The 25,652-nt window shown below is 38.4% G+C and overlaps 1 protein-coding gene and 1 long non-coding RNA gene across 6 annotated transcripts; one reads left to right on the forward strand and one right to left on the reverse strand.

Moving 5' to 3' along the window:
- The first annotated feature begins 73 nt into the window (after window positions 1–73).
- On the forward strand, window positions 74–23,473 carry pigc.S (phosphatidylinositol glycan anchor biosynthesis class C S homeolog). Of its 5 annotated transcripts, none has more exons than XM_018259234.2 (3): window positions 137–259; window positions 6,681–6,744; window positions 22,168–23,465. In XM_018259234.2, exon 3 carries the CDS (start codon window positions 22,202–22,204, stop codon window positions 23,153–23,155), a length of 954 nt encoding a protein of 317 aa, XP_018114723.1. In that variant the 5' UTR covers window positions 137–259; window positions 6,681–6,744; window positions 22,168–22,201; the 3' UTR covers window positions 23,156–23,465.
- On the reverse strand, window positions 7,488–25,200 carry LOC121393331. The gene is made up of 6 exons (XR_005960988.1): window positions 25,092–25,200; window positions 16,240–16,337; window positions 13,621–13,738; window positions 11,585–11,715; window positions 9,913–9,986; window positions 7,488–8,001 (listed from the first exon to the last, which is right to left on the reverse strand). It is a non-coding gene; the product is annotated as an uncharacterized LOC121393331 (long non-coding RNA).
- Between the last annotated feature and the right edge of the window lie 452 nt (window positions 25,201–25,652).

Raw genomic sequence — 25,652 nt, forward strand, 5'->3', positions numbered from 1 at the left:
TGGTTTAGTCCAAAAAGGATGCCTCAGCTCTTTTCAACAACAAGGCCTCTGTAATAAGCCGGGGGTGGAGACTGGTGTAAGCGAATCGGAATCCAGGCGCCCCTGGCAACTATTTCCTGTTTCTAGCGGAAAGGTCCCAAGAGCCAATCGCAATTCAAGATACCACCGCTTCTGATTGGCTGCCGAGCGTTAGCTGCTCAGGCAAGGATTGGATTGGAATGGACTGGAGTAACCCGGAAGCCTGGCATTGGGAAATCAGGTACCCACTCACTGGTAGTTACACTAATTTTCAATTGGCAGCTGCCCACTTGTATCTCGTCTCTGTACCTCTCCATGTTTTTCTCTTTGCATTCCAACTAACCTACTTCCACTGCGGTCTGCCGGTACCCAAACCCTACAAAGCGTTAGATTTTATTTATTTCGTAGCTACCCTTTTTATCTTCAATCTGTCTCCTTTCATTCAGATGTTTGGGGCAGGTAATTTATAGGCTAAACAGCCTAAACAGACAAAGAGGGACCAATTTAGCAGCTGCCTGTCATTGGATGGAATTATCCAAAATACTGAGTGGCGGACAGGGTAATTCATCCTTAAAAGGACAATTTACTCCCCTTTTCAACATGTAATAGGACTTGTGCTGAACATACTACTTGTGTAATGATAATTAAGAGTTTTTTTTGTTATTTTTGCCACTAAAAAGTATATTAAACGCTCATCACTTCCTGGTCCTGCTGAGCAGAGAAGAAGCAGATAAAACTAGTTACCAATCCACTGAGAAGCCCTCTGATAATGAGATGCTCAAACACATGAAGAGATGGATGTGTTTGTTTACAGGTTGCTCAAAAGAGCAAACCGATTTTTATATATTTAATTTTGAAATCTGACTTGGGGGCTAGACATGTCAGTTTCCTAACTGCCCCAGTCATGTGAATTGTGCTCTGATAAACTCTTTACTGCTGTACTGCAAGTTGGATTGATATCATCCCCCCTCCCCCAGCAGCTCATCAGCAGAACAATGGGAAGGTAACCAGAGAACAGCTCCCTGACACAAGATAGCTGCTTGGTAGATCATAAAACAGCACTCAATAGTAAAATCCAGGTCCCACTGTGACACATTCAGTTACATTGAGTAGGAGCCTGCCAGAAAGCAGTTCCATCCTAAAGTGCTGGCTCTTTCTGAATGCACATGGCCAGGCAAAATGATCTGAGATGGCTGCCTACACACCAATATTACAACTAAAAAAAAAATACATGTTGGAATAGGAATGAAATTTTATATTGTAGAATAAATTATTTGCAGTGTTAAGAGTGTTATTTAGAAATAAATACTACATCATAAAAAGCATGACCGAATCCCTTTAAGGAATATATGGATTTACATAATAAAAAAGAACAGACAGGATACATTCTTCCACTTGTCTTATTTATTGTACTTCTTTTTAGCAAATGTGTTTTTAATGTATACTGTTCCTTTAAATCTATGTTTCTCGCTTGAATCTGTAGCACTTGATAAAGCCCGCCTGTTTTCTCGGAACAAACAATTTAACTAAATAAATTTGCAGTGTTATGTCTATGCATGCTAACCCCACAGAAACAGTGAACTGGGTATTTCGGTGTCAAATGTGTGAACTGAAACTGCCTACAATAAAGCTGTAGTCCAGAGCAAGATAGTTTGATTCCCATTAATAAAGGAACCCAGTATAGTGCCCAGTATAATAAATTAATTAATTAATTAATACCCAATTTCAAACTATAAAAAAAACTTGGGTTGGTTTGGTTTTACTTGAACTTTGATCTTCCTTTGTTATTTTGATTGAGCAAAATGGTTATATATATATATATATATATATATATATATATATATATATAAATACATATCTCACATTAAAAGACCGCACCAATCAGGTCTTGAAAAAAAGTGAAAAAATATTTATTCAACGTTTCGGCTCCTCGCTTGAGCCTTCTTCAGGATTAGAGACGGCCTAAGTGACGGCCTATTAGGTAGGTGCACACAAAGAACCAAAAAATGCCTAGGTGCTGGAACAGGAATCTTATTTACAACAAACAAAAAAGTCCACACTCTAGGTCTTGTGTAGAAAAAATGTGGATTTATTCAACGTTTTGGCTCTTAAACGCGAGCTGTCATCAGGAGGTGCAGGCCCACTACAAACACATTTATACACATTAAAATTCAAAAAGAGCTCCAAAACACTAATTGTGGGCGTGTATGTGAAACTAACGTCATGAGTGATTTTGAACCCTTCCGGTAATACGAACCCGTGTTAATCTTTCCATCCAATTGTCTATGGTTATCGATAAGTTTAGTGCATAAGAAAGTTCATACAAGACCGTGAAAATCAATGAATGTGTCCAAGTGGAAATCTGCATTAAAAAAAAAAAACGATCTATCTATCTATGTTACCTTATCAGTATCTCCGATAGGTAGAACCATCAGCAATTGTCAGATTGCAACATATCGCCCCCCATTTCAGGTATGGTATATCACGTATTGCAGAGCAGTCCTTGTAGCAGATCCGTACCTTCCATAAGTCACTTGTTCTATTATAACCGCCAGCCCACAACTAGTGCAACACCGATAATACAGATGGATTTGGAGTTGCACTAGTTGTGGGCTGGCATTTTTTTTCTACACAAGACCTATGAGTGTGGACTTTTTTGTTATATATATATATATATATATATTTGACATATTGATGTAATTTCACTGATGGGTGGACAATCGACCACTCTTTTTAATTGTTAGAGTTATTTTTTCTTATCGAATCGATATAAGGAACATTCATAATGTCATCTCAACTTGTTCCTGTCTGGAAGAGGCAGAACTGTAGAGTGTATTTGGCAGCAGCCATGAGTGGTCATGTTACTTCCGAGCCTTGGCATTGAGAAGGAGCATGCACACTGGATCTGGTCTATTCTTCTAGTGGGCATGCACCTGGTCAACAATCAGGGGCAGATTTATCAAAGGTGGAGGTGAATTTTCGATGAAAAAAATTAAAATTTCGAGCTATTTTTCGTGTACTTTGACTAGGGAATAGTCCAAATTCGATTCGATTTTGAAAAAAAATAAAAAATTCGAATATCGAAATTTGTCATGTACTGTCTCTTTAAAAATTTGACTTCGACCATTCGCCATCTAAAAGCTGCCGAATTGCAGTTTTAGCCTATGGGGAACCTCCATTTTAGGGAGTGTGATCTATACAATTGGCGGCTGTGCAGGAATACTATGATTGGCAAAAAGTTTTAATCAAAAGTACAGTAATTTATCTTTTCCATATTTACTTTCACATTTTAAAGGCTCTGAAGTTTTCATATTAAATTTTGATTCTGTTTTGCTCATTCATCTTATTATACAGTAAATGTGCCTACTTACATTTAGCAAAATGTCTCTTGAGTACTGTTTAGCCTGCTTTGACTTTTTCCGCATATAGAACATGACCACTTATAAAATTCAGTGCTACGTGGCAGTGCTATTATCAGGTGGAGGATTAGAAACATAGGTCACTTTGATCTGCAAATAGAATATTTCCAGGTCAGTAAATCCTGCCGCTACCCTGCCTGCCTCACTCCAAATTAAACACAATTCAGAGGATTTACATGATCACTAAAACTGTTAAAGCACATGTATTTTGCCTTGGGTATTGTATCAAATATAAGATTCTTGCATGTGTTGATATATATATATATATATATATATATATATATATATATATATATATATATATATATATATATATATATATATATATATATATATATTGTGTAGAGAGTTCCATTTGTCTGAACAGAAATTTGACTGATCGCCCTATTCCTCCAGCACTCCCCCGGCAGTGATGGGGTCTGCTTCCTATAAATATATAAATATATATATATATATATATATATATATATATATATATATTTTTTTTTTAAGTGCAAACCTTTCCCACATCACTTTTTAGCGTAACCCTGCTTATTTGAGCTTACAATCTGATATAGTCATGTTCCATGTGTGGAATTTAGTAAGCCTTTAGTACTACTGAATTTTACAAATGATATACAGTAAAATGCTTTTCCCTTTGGCCCACATTTTATTGCCTTTATTGTTCTTTGAAAAAGTTGAAGCAGTCAAAAAATGTAGTGGCATCCCTGCCATTTCAAAGTCTCTATAAGTACTCTCCAGTATTTTTTACATGGAATAGTGCCAGCCTTTGAAAAATATAGTAGGCGGGACCTTTAATGTTACGTGGCTATTTGAAACCCAGGTAGTTTATCCATTGAGGGATATTGAACCAAGTTCACGATTACAGCATCTATCTGGCTGAGTTAGAGCAGTTATTTGTACCACTAGACTTTGACCGGTGCCACTTAACCGAAGCCACGTAGTGAGCTTGTCAGCCTGATGATAAGAAGGATGACAAATGCTTGCTTAAGATTACTCTCAGATACTAAGACAAACATAGTGAACTGAAAACAAAGTACATTTATATAGGGAAAATATTTAACAGTGAGGTAACGGTGATGATTTGATTACCGAAATAACATTTATTCTTTTTACAGTAATTAGCAACTTACCATTTCTACCGTATCATTCACTTTTGACAACATACAGTGTTGGAAAAAATGGTTTTATATACATGTATGTGTGCTTGTGTGCATATACCTCATGATAAAGTATCTTAGTCAAAAAGCCCACTGACACTAATGCAGTCAGCTGATCTTAGGTCTACCTTGAGCCTGTTAATGAGCATAACGTTGCTGCTGACTCTCTGTTGTTTAACCCTTGGCCTGTTTTCTGACTAATCCTGAACTCTGCCTGCCTTGAGCTGTGCCAGAATGTGACTAGAATTCTGCCTTTCTCCTTTCTTATGACATTTTTAGAGCTGTTACTGGACCTATTTAGCATGATTCCTGAGTACCAGACTTTGCCTGCTCTGCCTGTTCTTCAAATTCCTCCTTAATCATTACTGTTCCTCATCCTGAAACCCTCACAGCCCAAACAATGTGCAACACATAAGGTGCCCTATTCTTACCAATCATTCAAGGATAAGTGACATACTCAAAAGGAATTAATAATTTGATAAATGGGAAAAATACATTTTCTCTCCTCCTATGACACAAATTCTAGTTTTAGGGATCTTTTAAAATCTGATCCCAAAATGGGAAATTTATATACTTTACCATTGGATTTTATTATTATGCCATTACAGTGGCATAATCTGAAATAACAGTCCACTACACCCCCAGAAAGGTAGCAAATGTAAAATTACAGGTTTCCATAAATGTGATAGCAAGAGTATATAATATAGTGAATAAAGTACCCTTTATTGTAAAATATAAGGATATTATAAGTCACCGAGGAGTTCCAGGACCATAAGGGAGTAGTCTGGACCAAGGAGGAAGCCAGGAACAAGAGTCCAAGATCGTGGTATCCGAGGGGTTAAACAAGAGAATAGTCAAAGTCCAGGCAAAGTTTCAGGAGGCAGGCAGATCAGGTTCCAAGTCAGAGTTTCAGGCTGGAATCAGGATCAGGATAGCAATAGCAAAAACACACCCAGGTTCTATAGCACAAGAAACATATAATTAGGCAGGGTTTCAGTGTCGAGAGTGCCCTTTAATGACAAAATCCCAGCACCAGTGATGACTTCATCATGCAGTGACGCTGCACCCATGTGTTCAACATGGGCGCTGCCATCTTGGATTTTCATCGGCACCAGTGATGATGTCATCATGCAGCGACGCTGCACCCATGTGTTCAACATGGGCGCCGCCATCTTGGATTTTCATCTGACCAGTGATGACATCATCATGCAGCGACGCTGCACCCATGTGTTCAACATGGGCGCCGCCATCTTGGATTTTCATTGCAACCGCCGGGAAGGTGAGCAGCACCGTCGGGTGCTTCTGGCAGTTCTGACACATATAAAAGCAGAAGGCCAAAGCCCAAGTGCTTTTATACAGGTCACGGAACTCCGAAGTTACTTCTAATAGCCTCACTCAAGTAAGGGGAACTTTATTATAATACACAAGTTTTAATCACTTAGCTCCATTCACCTGATGATATCACTAAGAGCCATTTATAAGGATATAACTTACAGTATATTCATGGCTTTTGTGTATTATATGGCATTAAATGCCCTTACAGCCTAGCCTATATAGGTAAAGAAGCTGCACAATTAGGGTCAATAACTAGTTGGTATTTCACTGGCATTGCCAGTAAAAATAATGCTTGATGCCATGTGTTGTTAATATGGAAAAAATATATCTAGACTAGTATTTTTTTCCAGAAAAGGTGGCAACCCTACACACAATAAAAGTATGGTTGAATGAACACATATCAAAGATCAGAAACTAGACACCTCTGTGTAATGACGAAAAAAATAAATAAACATTGTTAGCTAAACATTTATCAGAAAAAAAACACCAGGTGTAACAGCTGAGGTTACAAATACTGGAGAAAGTTAAACCCGAATAGAAGGAGGAGTAATACATTTGTAGCCTAAAAGAAAATTTGTTTCTTAGATGGGGTCAATGATAGCTGGAAAGAGTAAGAAGAAAAAGGCAAATAATTCATCTATAAAAAGAAAAAATTAAGACCAGTGGAAAAGTTGCTTAGAATTAGCCATTCTTCAACATACTAAAAGTTAACTCAAAGTTAAACCACCCTTTAATTGTTCTTTTACAGATAAACACTGGAAAATGGTAAACATGACTATACTTTATTATAAGGCCTAGATGTAATATATAAGGTAAGGCCTTCGTTTGCTTTTACTGTAATGTCTTTGTGGATATTTTTTCTGATATGGACTTTAAATTGAGGTTGTTCAACTACAATTGTATGTATTCTTTGATTCTCTTTGTGTGGTAATTTAATGGGTTCTATAATGGTATGCAGCACATGGGACATGCCCACAAAAGGTATTGTGCAGTTTATCTGACACAACAAGCACTAGGGGGCAAATTTACTAAAGGGTGAAGTGGCTGTTGCTAGCCAAAATTCGCCAGAAATATGATCCTCAGGGACCACCACTTTACCAACAGGTGTAGAGGACAATACGCTAGTGAAAGAGCTCAGTGCTAATGAGGTTTCGTGCCCTTTCAGCAGGCGAATTTTCACTCAGACAAACTATCTTTACTCTGCAAATTCACATCTTCATTTACATTACCCCTTTCTCCAGATTCTGCTTTGCCAGGTTATACCTGACAAACGGGTAAAAATTAAGCTACATCCTCCTCAATATTATATCAGTAACATCATATCTTGTATGCGGAAACGTCATAAAAAAAAAACCGCTGGCGTTTTTTCATATTTAAAAGTGGTATTGTGTTTAAAAGTTGGAACTGTTACATATATTTTAATACATTTTTTAACCATTTCAGGGTCATTCCACATTTGTTTTAGGGTAGGTTCATGTCTAGGACAACAGAGGATCTATTTTGTCTTTATTTTGCTTCCTTGTACATTTTTAATAATAAGTGGCCACTTCAAGCATGTGCAACAACATCTCTAATAAAGACATATATATGACCAATATGTACCCATCCTATTCAAACTGACTTAAGCGTAAGTGTGCTAACGGAGTTTTTCTAAACAGCTATGAAATGCTCGCGCCAGCTTTCTTCTTGCTCTGTAACATTTATACAGATGGAATTACACATTGTTTTTTTTGTTTTGCACAGGAATCCATTGCAAATCATGCTTTATAAACATGTATAGAAGTATTATAAGTACTGCAATAGTAATGTTGCAGCTGTGACTTTGGCTAAATTTTTTTGTAGCAGTAATTCAGTAAGACAGTTTGGGCATCCTATTTAGCATCCTTATCAGCGTCATTGTTGTATTTCATCTTCATTTTCTTCCATGTGAGGCCCAGAAAGAGAAGCAAGGGAGGTGTAATGTGGAGTCTCTGCAGTCCGCGGGACTAGAATGTGAATGGATGGGTCTCCAAAAAAGTGCTGCTGTAGCATGGTCAGGCCATCTAAAGCTGGATTAGCCTGGATTCGCTCTGCAAGGGAGAAAGATGAGCAATATTATGTAAACATATACCTGTAGGACTAGTACGTTTGCATATCTCCATGTTTCTGCAAACTAGTGCAAACACGTTCGTAAATTATGCAAGGGCAAATCAGGGGAAAGTAAAGCATCTGTTTTAAATGTATAATAATTCCTCTATCTTATTTTCTGGGTTTACTTGGCCCATATCTAAATATTTAATGTGCTTCATTGTTTGTGGGATGCTATTCATTCTGTAACTGTTTTGCTTTAGGAGAATTACAATAGTAAGTAATGTCAGAAGCAGTCTAGTAAAAAAAAAAGCCATTTAAAATCGTAGTTAATAGCAATAGTTTTTCAAGTGATATTTTAAAGGGTAAGAATAAAACCCCACCTTAAAGGAATAGTTCAGTTTAGAAATAAAAACTGGGTAAATAGATAGGCTTTGCAAAATAACAAATGTTTCTATTATAGTTAGTTAGCTAATAATGGAATCTATAAAGACTGAAGTGACTGGATGAACAGAACAGAACACAACTTCCTGCTTTTCAGCTCTCTAACTCTGACTTAGTCAGCGACCTTAATTGCGGGCACATGGGACATAATTGTTCAGTGAGTTTGCAACTAATCCTTCAGTGAAAAACCAAGAGAGCTGCAAAGCCAAAAGTAGTGTTCTGGCTATTATGTTAGACATCCAGTCACTCCAGCCTTTATACATTACATTTTTGGCTAACTAACTATATTAGAAACATTTTTATTTTGCACAGCCTATCTATTTAGCCAATCAAAGTTGCATGTCAGTATTTTTAAAATGTGTTAGTGGCTGATAATGTGTTTTTACCACTCACCACACACAACTGGGAAAATGTTAAAAAAACTTGGCATGCCCTATTTTTCTGCATTTGAATGAACGTGGTGATAATACTGTGACAGTAGTGTGCCTTTAATGTATTTATATCCCTCTTGTGCTTAGAGCAGCCAAAAATCTGTCTTAAAAAAAATGACTATTGGGATAAATCCATAGTCATTAAAATAATATAGTAAATGCTGCCTAATAAATGGTTTCTATGGATACCAGAGCTGGAGCGTAACTGTTGTTGTCATGCTTAGTCACATTCATCTGTTGTCTGAACAAGTCCCACTTAATCAGTTGTGTTCAGTGGAGCCTCAGATCATTCCTATATAGATGCAAACTACCCCCAAATGCTCGAAAAACTAAAGGTATTTTCAATTTGGACAGAGTATAAAGTTAGCCTATGTATGGATGTCTTTAAATTTGAGCCACAAAAACCTGTTTTTTAGTTTTCCATCTATTGCTGCAATCATTTGTACAGCTTTACAGTATGTAAGCGATGCTGTTTTAAACAGGAATAGTCACTCCAAAATGCTGACAGTTGTAGCTTTGGAACAGCTGTAGTACCAAAGGGGGTTGTTTGCCTTACAAAACTTCAGTTGGTTTCAGATAGTTCACCAGCATTTACCAATTACTTTCTGTTTTCTATGTGTGACTGTTTTTTTTTAATATTGAAGTTTAAGTTTAAATTTTCACCTTTTTATGTCTGGAGGGGGGGATCACAGACTCTGGCCCTTCTAAGCAGAAACCCTCAGTTTCATTAAATTGATACAATAGTTGCTAATATTCCACAGAAGCTGCTGAGAAATGTATCAACTAACGCAGCAAATTGTAACCGTTTAGAATCTGCCGCCGGTTACTGAGCTGTCAGACTGAAACACCGGACAGGCACATTCAACTTTTTAAACTCGATTTTGGAAACGCAGTAAAAAATAATAGATGGAGAGCAGTTGAAAAAAACACTTTATTTTGGTACACATTCGGAAGACAACTGAACTAAAAAAAAAATTTTAAGGTGAGCAACCCCTTTAAGTTTGGGGCGTTATATTGTAAAAGTGTTTAATAATATACCTGGTAACATTCCTTGGCAAGCGTGCCAATCCCTTGGTTGACTATGAGAATGCATTGGCAGCAGAGGCTTCATCCTAAGAGAGAGAGAGAGAGAACTGTAAATAAAAGGCATTTCTCAGATGAAGATCCACGAATTGGGAGTGGTCTCAAAAAGACTGGCCATCTACCGATCAAGATAAGGCAGATAAGATTTTCAGTTTAAATCAAGAGCAGTATGGTTTGGTGAAACTGACCACCCCATCCCAAGATGCCATACATGTCCCAGTGCTTGGGCAGTATGCTTGATATTGACCAAATTGACAGACATCACTTCACCTTGTAGGGCAGTTTACAACAACCAAACCACATTGGCCTACTATAATCCAAGAGGGGTTTCAGCTGATGACTGATCATAAAATATGTTCCCAAAACGATCTGAATATATGTTTAAAAAGGATTCTTTATTTTTCTTACTCCAGAAACAGGAGCAAGCTACAGTGAATTTTGCATACTTTTTGTTTGTTTTCTTTGCCTTTTCTGACTGCCATAAAAATGCAAAGGCGACCTTGTAAAAATGCTTCCCTGACTGGTTGCCAATGAATGTGGCAGGTCTGCATGGAATTATATGCTGGACTTCGATACTCTATACTTTAACGTTAACTTCTTCTTTATGAATTTGCTTTCAAGCAGACACACCATGAGCTAAATATATTCTGACATTTGCACTTGCTTTATGAAGCGCTGTATTGATTTGTCAGAAAAGAAGCTAGTGTTACCTGGTAAAGCCTTGGCACCCAGCACATGTTATCATTCACTGAATTACACAACGCTTTCACAGAGAATATGTAATGGCTGCACTGAATAATGTTTTCTACCAGCTATAAAATATTGCATAATATACAGTATTAAACTGCCCAGCTCTGGGACATTTGTTTTAAGTTATTTATGGCACAGTGGTTTGGAATGCAAGCTGTTATAGCTAATTCTGGGTTTAATGCCTATGATACCTTTGGCTCTGCACAATGCACATGTTGCCTTATTTGTTTTTTATTTTAAAAATCTGAATTTAAGGACTGTAAACATTAGTATGGCTAGAACTGCAATATTTTATATACAGGTATGGGACCTGTTATCCAGAATGCTTGGGATCTTCATACCTTAAATCTGCTAGAACAGGGGTCAGCAACCTTTACTATCAAAAGAGCCATTTTGCCCCCTCTTCCACTAAAGAAAAGTAGTCTAGAGCCGCAAAACATAACCGCTTATAAACTTTTAAAAGTTTTAACCTTTTTTTTAATTTTAACTGCTACAAAGTGCTAGAAGTGCAGTGTGTAGGCCTACTTTGAAATAAATTAAATGCTGACTAGCCCTATCAAATGCTAGTGTTCTCATCTGTTTAATGTGACTTCTGTTTCTGAAGCTCCATGCTGATCTTCTCTCTCTTGTCTTGAGTGTGTGATAAACTTTGATCTAATGAATTTGGATTACAATTGCACTTATTAATGTTCCATGGTTCCCACAAATTAGGACCAGTGTGGTTACTCGTGCCCACTGTCTGACTATTCTAGAGCATGTACAAGCAGGATCACTTACATAATTATAGTAAAAATTATCTATACAGACACACAATCATAGCTGCTAATAATAACTCTTTATCTAAATTTTTCCACATAAAGTTCACATGTCTGCTCACCGTGCTTTTTTTAAACGACCATGCCAGGATGGGTGAACCTCTTCAGACTGGCTTTGCCAATCAGCTCTAGTCTCTTTTGTTTCATTTTGTAGATAGGTTTCAGATTTAGATCGCTCATCATGAGGAAGATGCTATATACACAAATTTAACAATTGTAAGGCATTGGGTGACTTTCTAGTAAAGTTGAAACACTTAAGAAAATGACTCATCCTGTGGTTAATTGTCCCTGATTATCAGCATACAAAGATCAAATATAAACTGTGAGCCATGGACTCAACAGTCAGCCTTTCACCTACTTTCTACCAGAAACATAATAGCTGCTCCTCAGCCAGAGGCTTGTGTAGGTATGAGCCTTATGGCACTTAAGAAACTCTTAAAGGAACAGTAACACCAAAAATTGTGTTTTAAAGTAATTAAAAGTTGCTTTACACTGGTAGACATTGTGTGTTTGAGAAAGACTACTACAGTTTATATCAACCAGCTACTTTCTGGCTATGAGCTACAAAGAATTTGACTCTAAAATGAAGAGCAGCGTAGCTCCTTGGCAGCAACTCCCGCATTTAGTCACATCTTCTGGGCTCAACATGTGCAGTTGAAGCCGATTCCTAACTAGGCCCAACTGCACATGCTTCCACAGGCTTCGTGTCGACGTTGAGCCCCGAAAGAATAAAAAGTTGAGGAAGTTGTGGGTTGTTTTTTCACTAATGCACAGTGGGGGGAGGGAGTGAGGAGGGGGTAATGGCAGGCATTTAAGGGGGGCTTTTTTGGCGAGTTTAGTTCTCCTTTAAGGTGGACAGTCATGGGTCGATAAAAGACGCTGACAGTCCAAAAATCTGAAAAGCATCTGGATATCAATCAGACAGGCTTAAAAATCCTGTCAAAGCTCCAGCTCTCTGTATTTCCATTGTTGTGATCTCTAGAGCCCAATGTTACGTGGGCATATTTTCAAAATATCTGTTTGGACTCCCTAAACTAGCAGGTTTTTTACTATATCTTTATATATTCAGCTGCCATTTCATTTAATACTGCTTTTAAAGGGCCACTTCCACTTCTCAAAATGTATCACAGAATATTGGAATGTTTGAATATTATTCATCTGCAATTTTTCTTCAACTGCTTTTTGTTTTCCCCCCCTGTCGTGGTTTCTAGTAGTCAGATAGTTTCTTTACATTGTAAATAATGTGATTTAGTATAATTAATTAATACATTCCTCAGGAACTGCAGCTTGAATACTCTTACCAAGCTTTACAAAAGTCTGTTACTGAGCAGCTGTTACAACTGACACATTAGTTGCTTTCTCTAATCTGATGCTGCTGAGAAATGTAACAATTCAGGTATCATATTTTAAGGGCTCTTACTGACGAGCGGTTGAAGCTGCGCTCCCCTGCGTTCTGTTTTTCTGCGTTCAGCCGCAGGGGAGTGCAGGAATAGATTTTTTTCAATGGGGCTGTACTCACACAGGTGCGTGTAGGCGCCGAACGCAGGAAAAATGCAGCATGTTGCGTCTCAACCTGCGTTCGGCGCCTACGCTCGTCTATGTGAGTACAGCCCCATTGAAAAAAAACGAATGCGTCTATTCCTTCTCTCCCCTGCGGCTCACCGCAGAAAAATGGAACACAGGGGAGCGCAGCTTCAAACGCTCGTAAGTAAGAGCCCTAACAATTCAGAAAGTGACCTAGCCAATGGAGTTTAAGTAAGAGAAGTACAAAAAAAGAAACATTCATTAGTTAAATAAACACTATAGAAAATATAAAATGACTAAAAAAACGAAATCATTTGTTATACTTTTTTAAATCCAATCAATTTTTTTGTGAAGCGGAACTGCTCAAATGGTCCTATTTGCAATTTTGTTACAAAGTTTTTAGGTGAGGAATGTTTGGATCATTGAATTAATGAATGCATTCATTAGAAGCAGCTGGATCTATTTTACAAATATTTATCTATTACTGGTATTTTGGAAGCTTGATTGAGTTTGTTAAAAATATCATTGATGATGTAGGTTTGAACAGAGGCAGTATTCTTTAATTCCCACTTACTTGTTGTGCTTGGCTGGGCAGGCAGAGGGGCCTCACCAAGAGTTCTTTCTGCAGACTGGAACTTAATGCTTCTGCTTCTTCATCCTTGCATGCTTTTTTGAGAACTGTGGGATGTAATCTTCGAACACATTTATTTAACATATTTTGAAAAACTGTATTCAGCTTTAGTGTACCAACTTATATCAAGGTCACAGGGATCTGCAGCTGCAAATTTCTAATATAAAGGAGAATTATGTGTGTGTGTGTGTGTGTAGCCTGTTCTAGTGAAGAGTAAATCTCCTTTTCCAAAATAAGACAATTTTATTGAATTTCAGTCTGTGACATAATTAGCTGAGTCTTTAAAAGTAGTGCTGAGCCAAATACTGAATTCTACACAAACAATTTAAATGATAATACAACCAACTATCAGTCTTATTTACATTAAAACTCATAGAAATCTACCAAATGTTTTTGTACTCTAGAAACAGACTCTGCCCATTCCAGTTTATTTGAATATGTCACAGTTACACCCAGTGATCTACCTTAGATGAATACTGGCTATTAAGGTAGAACTATTCTATCTTTAAAAATAGAACAAAACTGGTGGCAGATGAGATTCAATGTTGATAAATGTAAAGTCACACACCTGGGATGTAAAAATATCCAAGTACAGTATACCCTTAATGGGACTACACTAAGTAAATCCATAATGGAAAGGACCTGGAGTCCTTGTAGATAATTCACTTTGCTGTAGCAACAGGGCCGCTCCTGCCATGAGGTAAGGTGAGAACCTTGCCTAAGGCGGCATGGAATGGCCAGTTACCAGGGGGGGAAAAAAGGCACCTCTGGTAACTTAAGGGTAGGACTCCACAAAGTATTTTGGCGCGATCCGACGCGCTGCAACAAAACGCATTAAAACAAAAATAAGTTAAGAGAGAGAATTGTCGCAGCGTTGAGCTGACGTGAAACGACTGTCGGATGCAGACGCTGCGCGCTGCATTTGACAGTCGTGTCAGATCAGCACTGCGACACCATGCGTCTATTCTATCTCTTACCTTATTTTTGTCAGATTCGTTTTGTCGCAGCTTGTCGGATCGTGCCAAAATCGTTCATGGAGTCCTACCCTAAGAGCCGAATTTCCGTTTTTAAAAGAAGATCAGCTCTGCTAGTGCAGTGAGTGCAATGGCACTAGCGATGCGCTCCCCCCCCTCGACCCCCTCGACGAGCTGGGCAATCTGAACTTTAAAAAACATTTTGTTTCCCAGGCATAGCTTTGTTGAATGAAGGACACAATCCTCCTTTAATATACACACATACAAAGACAGATCTGCTTATAGTGGGAAACAACCCCTGGGTTTGATCACTGTTTGCACATAACAAAAATGTTTGTTACTAGAAAAGTGAATCAAGTAGCAGAACAAAACAAACATCAGTTTTATGAAACTGACCTAGTAAAGCAAGTAGTCAAGCAGGTTAAAGGGACAGTAACACCAAAAAATAAAAATGTTTTAAATGAATCATAATATAATGTTGCCCTGCACTGGTAAAACAAGTTTGTTTGCTTTAAAATCACAACTATAGTTTGTATAAACAAGCTTCCCTGTAGCCATGTGGGCAGCCATTCAAGCTCTGGATACACAGTAGATCCCAGATCAGTTCTGAAGAATTCTATCGTTTGCTACAGAGCTTGTTCTGACATCTGCTGTGTATTCTGTGCATTTTCTACTTTTTTCAGCTTGAATGGCTGCTCCACGGCTACACAGGAGCTTGCTTATATAAACTATAGTTGTCTTTCTGAAGCAAACACACCAGTTTTACCAGTTCGGCCAAACAGGGCCAGATTTACAAAGTTGGCACCCCTAGGCCTGCTGTCGTACGTTGCCCCCATCCCTCCCTTTTATTCGCTCAAATTTTCATCATTGGGACTGGAGCAATGGGGATTGGTGCACAGGAGATTTAAAAATCTATTGTATCTCCTGCTCATCCCCATTGTTTCTGAACCAATGTGGGTGTGGTTGGGCAGCATGCCGCCCCTAAAATCCTGCCGCCTAGGCCCGGGCCTTGGTAGCCTCTCCACAAATCCGGGCCTGCAGCCAAAGACTATATTATATATTCATTACTTTAAACCCTTTCATTTTTTGATGTTACTGTTCCTTTATTACACATGTAACATAAATAACTAGGCCATGGCAGAATGAGCTTTCTGACTTCTTTTCATGTGGTTGCAAATAAGAGAACGGCATCTAATCACAGTTGTGCATGCCTATTTAGATAGGTAGAAGCGATGAAGAGTTTGCTAACTCTATGTAATACCTGTATGTTACACAATCCAACACAACGAATAAGCACCCAAGTTAAATCCAGAGGTTCTGTAATGTAGAGGCCTTCATGTGCTGGTAGCCAATCATTTTTTTGAGTGTGTGCAAGTATGGAGAATTCCCTCATGCGTCACATTTATATTGTTTGCAGAAAATTTTAAGTTCACATATACCAATTGATAAAGCACACATTAAGCTTTCCCTTCAGCTATGGTTCTCACCTTTGGGTTATATTGTGTGTTTTGTAATCATCACATACATCATCTAGATAAGGATATTTTACATACTATTGAAAAGCATTTCTAGTATATCAAAATCTTACCGTCTACTCTTCTGGGAATAGAAGCCAGGAGTGCTTTGTCTGTTGGGTTGTCCATAGGGGTCTGGTTTGGGTATCCGGTCTATGGTTATAATGGTCACCTGTGGAAAAAATATAATGGGACAAATTAACTAAAAGGCTCTGCCACAGTTCGCGCTACTTCTCCAGGTGTAAAGTCCTTACCACTACATTAATTTACTAAAATGTGAAGTTGCGTCTCAGCAACTGAACGCTAGCGTTTATTCATCAGCGCGAGCATTTCTTATCGATCTTTCGCTAGCGTTCAATTCTGCCTAGTGAAACTTCATTAGTACTCTTACCCTTAGGTCAATTTGAATAGGACGGGTACATACCGTATATACTCGAGTATAAGCCGACCCGAGTATAAGCCGAGGTACCTAATTTTACCTACAAAAACTGGGAAAACTTATTGACTCTAGTATAAGCCTAGACACAACTACAGCCCTGTCTCCCAGCAGCGCACATTCTGCCAAAGCGACCCCCCCAGCGATCAACCGGACTTCTTTGCAAAGCTGATGGTGACAGAGAATTGCCAAACGGATTACTGTGTGCATTGTCCCACTGTCCCACTACCATGTGCAGAGGGTGCTGTCTGATATTGCCATCAATGTTAATCTTTCATATAACCAACAAAGGGCGCTGTGTGATATTGCAGTTACTGTTATTCTTTCATATAACCAACAGAGGGCGCTGTGTGATATTGCAGTCACTGTTAATCTTTCATATAACCAACAGAGGGCACTGTGTGATATTGCAGTCACTGTTATTCTTCCATATAACCAACAGATGGCGCTGTGTGATATTGCAGTCACTGTTATTCTTTCATATAACCAACAGAGGGTGCTGTGTGATATTGCAGTCACTGCTATTCTTTCATATAACCAACAGAGGGCGCACTGTTATTCTTTCATACAACCAACAGATGGCGCTGTGTGATATTGCAGTCACTGTTATTCTTTCATATAACCAACAGATGGCGCTGTGTGATATTGCAGTCACTGTTATTCTTTCATATAACCAACAGAGGGCGCACTGTTATTTTTTCATATAACCAACAGAGGGCATTGTGGGATATTGCAGTCTCTCCCCAAGTGAACTGTTGGTATAGGAATGATTAAAAGTGACTGCAATCTCAGCTACTCCGGTCGGGCACAGCTGACCCGAGTATAAGCCGAGGTAGACTTTTTCAGCACATTTTGGATGCTGAAAAACTCGGCTTATACTCGGGTATATACGGTACATATCGTATAGACGTCTTTATTAGAGATGTTGGTACAAATGCTTGAAGTGGCCACTTATTATTACAAATATCCAATCCAATCAAATGATCCTCAAATGACCTAGACATGAGCCCATCCTAAAACAAATGTGGCATGCCCCTCAAATTGGTTAAAACAAAAAATCTTTTATAGTTTTGAAGGCAATTCCGCTTTAAAATATGAAAAAACGCCAGCTTTCCAACTTTTATGAGCTTCCGGCATACAGTATATGATGTCACTAACATAAGATTGAGGAGGATGTAGCCTTATCTTATCAGTTGCCTGGTCTAAGGTGGCGAAGGAAACTCTGGCAAAAGAGGTAACGTTCTGTAAACTTTACACTTTAGTGAATTTGCAGAGTAACGATTGTTTGCCTGAGCGAAAATTCACCTGGCGATAGGGCGCTAAACTGCGCTAGCGATGGATTCTGACGCTAGCGAATTGTCCTCTATGTCTGTTAGTAAATTGGCGATGTTCCTGTGGATGAGATTTCTGGCGCATTTTCTCTAGCGACGGCCACTTCGCCCTTTAGTAAATCTGCTACTATACTTGATAAAGTATGGTAATAGCATTGAGTCCTATATGCCCAAAGACTTTGTATAACAAGAGTGCAGTAGGTAATATATACAATACTTAACTTTGCATTAACCCTTTTGTACTGTATTGAGCTCATATATTGCCTTAATTTTACAACTGCATTTAGTGGTTTAACTAAAACTTACTCCCACCTAAATATTGGAACAAATACATTTTTCATAGACCTATATTAGAACTGCTTATTAGTCAATCCCCCCACAATCCTGCATCTTAAGGATTTACTGATTCAAATGGCCATTTGCAGCATTTAAATGGAATCCTGGAAGTACTGCCTCCTGCTAAACCTTTGCATCTGTCTGTGTTGTACTTTGCATTAGTATGCAAATAAAAGATTTTCTTTAGAGCAGGCTGAAAAAGTGCATTGCCACTATATGCAAGTTATAAGGAGCATGCATGGGCTGTAGTACCTTTGTGATTTTGCAACCATTGTAGTGCATTTGTAAATGAGCCATGTATCAATGAAATAAAAAACAAGACGTCGGCCTTGGAAGAAACCCCAGGGAAGCTTCTTAAGAAGCCGGGGGAAAGGGACTCTTTAGCCATAATGTGAAGGGGAGTCTGAAGACCCTTGCACCTTGGTGCCTTTTGACCTGGGGGTCAGGGATAAAGAGGCCATCCCTAACTTTGGCGAAGGAGAGCTTGAAGATTTGTATTTTCACATGTAGCATTGGACCATTTCCTTTAAAACATGGGCTATTTTTGCACTCTTTGTGCATATGTTTACTTGCACTTTGCACTTCTGCACTTTTTTGTACTTTGGAACTAGTAAGCAATGACCTCTGGCTTTCAATTTAAAAAACATATATTGTTTTAAATATTTACTGGGGTAGGTTTTCTATCTTTAGAAATGCACTGCAAAATAAAAACATATTTTGTTTCTACTGTAGGGAAAGGCAGTGGAACCAGTTTTATATCTACATGACTGCATTCCTTTTATAGAATGATGATATTGTCATGGGCTAGAAAAGGCAGAGGATGTGATGTATTACTCAGAGCTTATATAAATATGTGTGCTTAAGATCCCTGTACTGATATATAGGGCATTCGTAATCTGTTTTACTTGATCAGGCAAGCCTTTAGGGAGTAGTTCCCAGAAGACCAATTCTTTATAGAATTCTCCTGTCCATCCTGTATTCAGATTTCTTTTACAATATCCACAATACAGCGGAAACATCCGTGTGCCAGCGTTTCTTTTCGATTTCATGCATGATATTAGGGGTGCCATCCTCCTTACACTGTGAGGCCGGCTGTGCACTTGTTCTGTCACAGTTATACAATGAGACGTACAGTATTGTATCTCTTTCAGCTGGGTGCCAACTTCAAAGGGGTTATTTATTGAAGTTCGAATGTTAAAAATATGAGGTTTTTTTTTAAATATAAAATCCGAATTTTCCAAGATTTATTATACTCCTAGGCTGCAAAAAGTCAGAATCCGAAAATCCACCATCTCAGACCTGCTGAGGTTGTATATAAGTCAATGGGAGAGGTCCCTATCCTACTTGGAAGTTTCTGTGATCTGTGCTGGAATTAGCCCCGAAAATCTGACTAAGTGTCGTCACATACCCGGAAGTGTAGGAAGCGTGTGAATGGAGAGCCCTTGTCAGTGATTAAACTGAGTATTTATACCTCCATTAAACTTGGCAAACATCAGAATCCACTTGACAAAGGCCTTGGTGCCGAAACGTTGGGGCTATTCTCATTCCTTTGGTAGGTGTATCCGCTCCTTGTTGGTGTTTCTTTTTGTCAGGTTTAACCAATGGGTGGTATATATGATGTGTATTGATATTTGATGTAATGTATAATATATGCCAATTAACTATGATATTGTTTGTGAATTTTTTCTGCATAAGAGTAAAGCATTATTTTTTATATATACCACTCCTGTCTCCTAGATTGTATTTTTTAAGTGTGCGAACCTATAGACATATTTTATTATTTATCATCCAGCAGTAGGTTGATCAACATCAAAAAGGGGAATGAAAAACTATGTTCATTGGACTATAGTATAAGATTACCGCATCAAATGGTGGGATTTTAGAATCCAGTAGCCAGTAGTTTATAAAGATTAAAAAACACAATAGCCTTACGCGTTTTGTGTCTCCAGGGGACACTTAGAGGCACATTTATCAAAGGTCAAATATCAAATTCATGTGTTTTTTTTTAAACTAAAAAATGTGAATATACTCAAAATTCGATAGGTTGGTTATATGAGAAAAAGATTGAATATCTAAAACTCGGACAAATTTTACCTCGAAATTTTAACTCGAAAACTCAAATCAAATTCGACTAAACTCGAATATCAGGACGGCTAGTAACATGTCTAAATTGGTCCCGGGACCTCTCCCACTGACTTGGCAGGTTTAAGGTGGTGAAATCTCGACATTCTAATTAAATTTGATTCAAGTCTGGATAATTCACAATTTGAATTTGAGTTTTGAGCATGAAAAATTGTTAAATTAGAATTTTCAATTTGACCCTTAATAAATCTGCCCCTGTATCATAGGCTAACTTACACTTAACAGACATAAAATATTTTAAGGAAAAGAAGCAGGTTGGGCGGAGTTTCCAAAGATAAGCCAATCCCATAGATTTCAGTTCATGATCCAGTATATAGGCTCAACATAGTAATTACACTATGGGGCCCATTCACTAAGTTCGAGTGAAGGAATAGAGGAAAAATATTTTGAATGTTTTTATTGGCTACTTCGACCATCGAATTGGCTACTTCGACCTTCGACTTCGAATCGAACGATTCAAACTAAAAAACGTTCGACTATTCGATAGTCGAAGTACTGTCTTTTTAAAAATTTCTCCGACCCCCTAGTTCGCCACCTAAAACCTACCGAGGCCAATGTTAGCCTATGGGGAAGGTCCCCATAGGCTTGCTCACAATTTTCTGATCGAAGGATAATCCTTTGATCGATGGATTAAAATCCTTTGAATCGTTCGATTCGAAGGATTTAATCGTTCGATCGAATGATTTAATCGTTCGATCGAATGATTTAATCGTTCAATCGAATGATTTAATCGTCCGATCGAATGATTATTCCTTCGATCGTTCGATCGTAGGAATATCGCTAAATCCTTCGACTTCGATATTCGAAGTCGAAGGATTTAACTTCGACGGTCGAATATCGAGGGTTAATTAACCCGCGATATCGACCCTAGGTAAATGTGCCCCTATGTATACATACAATATATTACAACAGGTCTCATACAGTTAAATAAATCAATTAGTACAATGCACATACAGAAAAGAGGTTTCTTATAGATAACAAGACATATCAAATTCAAAGTTGAATCCGGATGGCTGTCTAGCACCCATAGTGTACACGCACACAAATTCACATTCATAGAGAAAACGAATTGTATCCCTAGGTATTATGTCACTGCAAAAAGTCATCCAAGTCTCTCTTAAAGAGATACTGACACATTCCTCTTTGAACAGGAATCACTGCTGTTCTCTTCTAACTGATGTGCCCTACTGCCTCCCCTCAGATCACCCCTTACTAACCTGTGTTGGTGAAATAACTGTTTCCTGAGTGATGGTCCTTTGGGGGAAAAGCAATGTTCTCATAGGCTGGGGCACTGTTTACATTTGTCCTCCATCCTATGAGAACACTGTCTCACCCCAAGCATATTGCCACTCAAGAAGCTTTTTAACTTCAAGCCATAATCGAGACGACACGGGTTAGTAAGGAGTGAGCTGGGGATAGCGGAGGCACATCAGTTAAGAGAAGAATAGAGACAATAGGGTTTATGTAGGCATAATGGCACATTCCTGTTAAAACTGGCAATAATATTGTAAGACAATTTTTGTGGTTTATTGTTTTCTATTCTGCATTTTTTAGATTTACACTGTTTCGTTTCTAAAGTTTAATTACCCTAGCAATAAGCCAGCAGCTGCGGAGTCAGATGAAAATGTAAAAGCCAGTTAAATTAAGTTGTTTTGAATAAATTAATCATATTAATAGTTAATTTTAAGGTGAACCTCCTCTTTAATGGGTAATTAAATTCTGTGTAATAGCTGATCTACATTGTGCTCATTTTCCAGGTATTACACTGAGAGCATCTGGCAAAGAAGCGGAATGAGCCCAGTGCTGCAGAGCCCTGGGGGAGAACATTACTCTAGTCTGTCATGGGGAGCAGGGAATCCTCCTTCAGCTCCAGTGGGCTCCCCGCCTATCTGGAAAAAGGTGTTATACGAGCATCAGCCATTCCCTGATAATTATGTAGATAACCGCTTCCTGGAGGAACTGAGGAAGAACATTTATGTACGTCGGTATCACTACTGGGCAGTGGTGTTTGAAGCTGGAGTTGTAATCCAACAGCTCTGCAGTGTTTGTGTCTTCTCTGTTATATGGTGGTACATGGACCAGGATTTGCTGTCTCCTCAGAAGCTGTGTGGGGTCAGCTTGCTTCTCACACTCCTTGGCTACATATTGTTTGATGCTGTAGACAAAGGAGAAGGAAGAAGAGACAGTGGACGAACGCACTGGGCTGATCTGAAGAGCGCACTTGTATTTGTAGCATTTACTTATGGGTTTTCCCCAGTGCTTAAAACACTGACTGAATCTATTAGCACCGACACAATTTATGCTATGTCAGTCCTTATGCTTCTTGGACACCTGGTCTTTTTCGACTATGGAGCCAATGCCGCTGTAGTTTCTAGTACTCTTTCCATAAACATGGCCATTTTTGCTTCTGTTTGTCTTGCCTCGCGACTTCCACGGTCCCTTCATGCTTTTGCTATGGTCACTTTTGCCATCCAGATTTTTGCTCTGTGGCCCAGCTTGCAAAGAAAGCTGAGGGCTAACACTCCTCGAACATACATAGGCGTAACCTTTCTCTTTGCCATTCTTACCATGGCTGGACTATTGAGCATTTCGGGTGTGGGGGCTTTGCTGTTTTTTCTTCTCCTCCTCTCCGTGACATTTTTATGTCCATACTGCCTAATTCGGCTGCAGCTTTTTAAAGATAACATTTATGGACCATGGGATGAAGCAGAAATTAAAGACGACCTTTCTCGCTTCCTTAATTAGAAATGTGCAAATCAATATGACGCACTTCTGACAGCTTTGTAACTAAGAATAAAGGCAGAATTTCTGTTTTTAACCATTATTAGGGAATATTTTACTAGATATTTTGATTTTATGTTTGTGGGGTTGATCAGTCATTTCTTAGTAATCATTTTCTTTTTAATCTCATATTTATTTACATCCATATTCCACATGTGGGTTTATAGACTTTACTAGGTCAATACCAGCTCAATACTGACCAATTATCCACCTATATAGTTTGTATTTGGCAAATGACTGCACAATTCTGTTTTTAATAAAAAAAAAAATGCTACTGAAAAATAGTTTTGAATATGAGTCTTTTTTTTCTGAATTTTATATTTAAAGGGTGCCTTATCCTTTGATTATTGTGCCCTTATACAAGAGCATCTGCGTTTACAAATATAGAGGCAAACATTCAGTGCCTGGCATGCTCATTTGAATTAAGATGCTCTATTAATTGTGGATGGTCATGGTTGGCTGATATTAATACCTCTGCAAACATGAAACATTTATTTAAATAAAAATGTAGCATGTGTATAGTAATTTACAACCACAGAACCTGTCATGGCTGCAAGGTATATTTATTCTTTTTTCAACTGCATGTTTTAAACATTACATTAGTTATCTTAATGCATTAGTAAAATCCTTACTACAAACATAGATAATGTGGATGTGTTCTGTTAGATATTAGGGGCAGATTTATTAAAAGTCGATTAGTAAATAGGAAATTTTGCTCAAAACGCTCAAATTTGAATTGTGAATTATTCAAAATCGATTTAAATATTAATTCAAATTAGAATTTCAAGATTTATCAAACCTATACCTTAGGAATAATTGGAATTTGACTATTTGCCACCTACAACCTGCTGAATTCATGTATAAGTCAATGGCAGAGGTCCAGTAACCCATTTAAATGCCTTCCTGACATTCTCCGAAAAAAAACTTGATTTGAGTTTAGTCCAATTTGATTCGAATTCAATTCGAGTTTTTGGGTCGGCAGTATTCGTTCGAGTTTTAGATATTCGATTTTTTTTGTTAAATATTCTCGAAATTTGAATTTTTTAGAGTTTAATAAAATGGAGTATTGAGCCTCATATAAAGGCACTCGGCATGCATCTATGGTATATAACTGTTTGCTTGTCTACGGAACTGCTTAGAGGTTTCTAGTATTATCTCCAATAAAATACAGTTCTTACTGGAATATTGCAAACAAGGTTTCATTTACATGTGAAATCAGGGATAAATAAATGGAATGTTGGTTAAGTTAAATTAATTTAGGTCTGTGTGATCTAAAAATAAACAGGAAATGGAAATTACGGCAAAATGTAAAATCTAGGTTTAATCATTTGGTTTCCATCCTCTTAAAGAGGCTTTGGCTGTAATTTAGTTCAGTGGATTCAATGCTTTGGGTTATTTCTAGCCCCTATTATTCCTGATACTATTCAAGGGAAACTATACCCTTAGAATAAATAATTTACTAACAGATAGTTTATGTAATATTAAGTGAGCCTATTAAAGAATCTTACTTAACTGAAATAAAGATATCAGTAAATATTGCTCTCTTACTACACTTAGAGCAGAGGCTCATGAAACATTGGCTCCACTGCTCTCAACATGCATTTTGTTTTGCAGGCAGAGAGAATCGGATCCGCTTCCTTTTGCCTCTAACTGTACTAACAATTATAACTTCTGCTTGCGTGTAGTTATAAGGACTGGAGATCAGCCTGAAAATGCTTTTGAGTTTATGGGTCAATCTCCACTTCCACTGTGTGTAGCTGTACACAGGCGGAAGCTATGATTGTCAGTACAGTTGGAGACAGAAGGGAACAGATCTGCTTTACGGAACGCATTTAGGACATCTTCAGGAGAACACATGCTCCTGCGTGCGCTCTCCTAACGAAGTAGTATGCAGACTCACCTCTTATTATATTCACTGATCCCAAGAGGCTGCAGTCACACCCCCGTGCTGCCCATATATGCTATTGCGATCTCCCCCCCTCGTGTCTCATTCCTCAGCCCTCAGTACAAACGCTCTTCATCCTCATCCCACCCTCCTCAGCTCTCAGCCCTTCCTCCTCAGACCTCAGCTCCTAAGCCAGGCTGATGGCTGAGGAGGGAGGGCTGACGATGGAGAGCATTTGCACTTAGGGCTGAGGACCGAGGAGGGAGGGCTGACGGCTGATGCCTGAGGAGGAAGAGCTGAAGGCTGAGTAGGGTGGACCCAGGACGGAGGTGCGACTGCAGCCTTTCAGGATGTGTGAGAGAAAAAGCTGGCGATGCTGCATTTCTTTGTTTTAGGAGATTGCATGCAGGAGAGCGATTTCCCCTGAGGATGTCCTAAAATACTTTCCATACTGCTTCTCTCAGTCTACAAAAAAAATACAGGTTTTTGAGCTGTGGAGCCAACACTCTGTGTGTCTCTGCCCTTACCTTGAGCCACCGTTTGGTGATAGTCTGTGTTGTCCACCAGAGATCACCT

The sequence above is a fragment of the Xenopus laevis genome, chromosome 4S (assembly GCF_017654675.1).
Source record: "Xenopus laevis strain J_2021 chromosome 4S, Xenopus_laevis_v10.1, whole genome shotgun sequence".
Taxonomy (NCBI): domain Eukaryota; kingdom Metazoa; phylum Chordata; class Amphibia; order Anura; family Pipidae; genus Xenopus; species Xenopus laevis.

Bases quoted from the DNA above. Each gene is read 5' to 3' on its own strand.
- pigc.S (XM_018259232.2), top strand. From the start codon at position 219: ATGGACTGGAGTAACCCGGAAGCCTGGCATTGGGAAATCAG. The intron at 260-22,167 runs GTACCCACTCAC...CTCATTTTCCAG, and splicing joins GCCTGGCATTGGGAAATCAG to GTATTACACTGAGAGCATCT.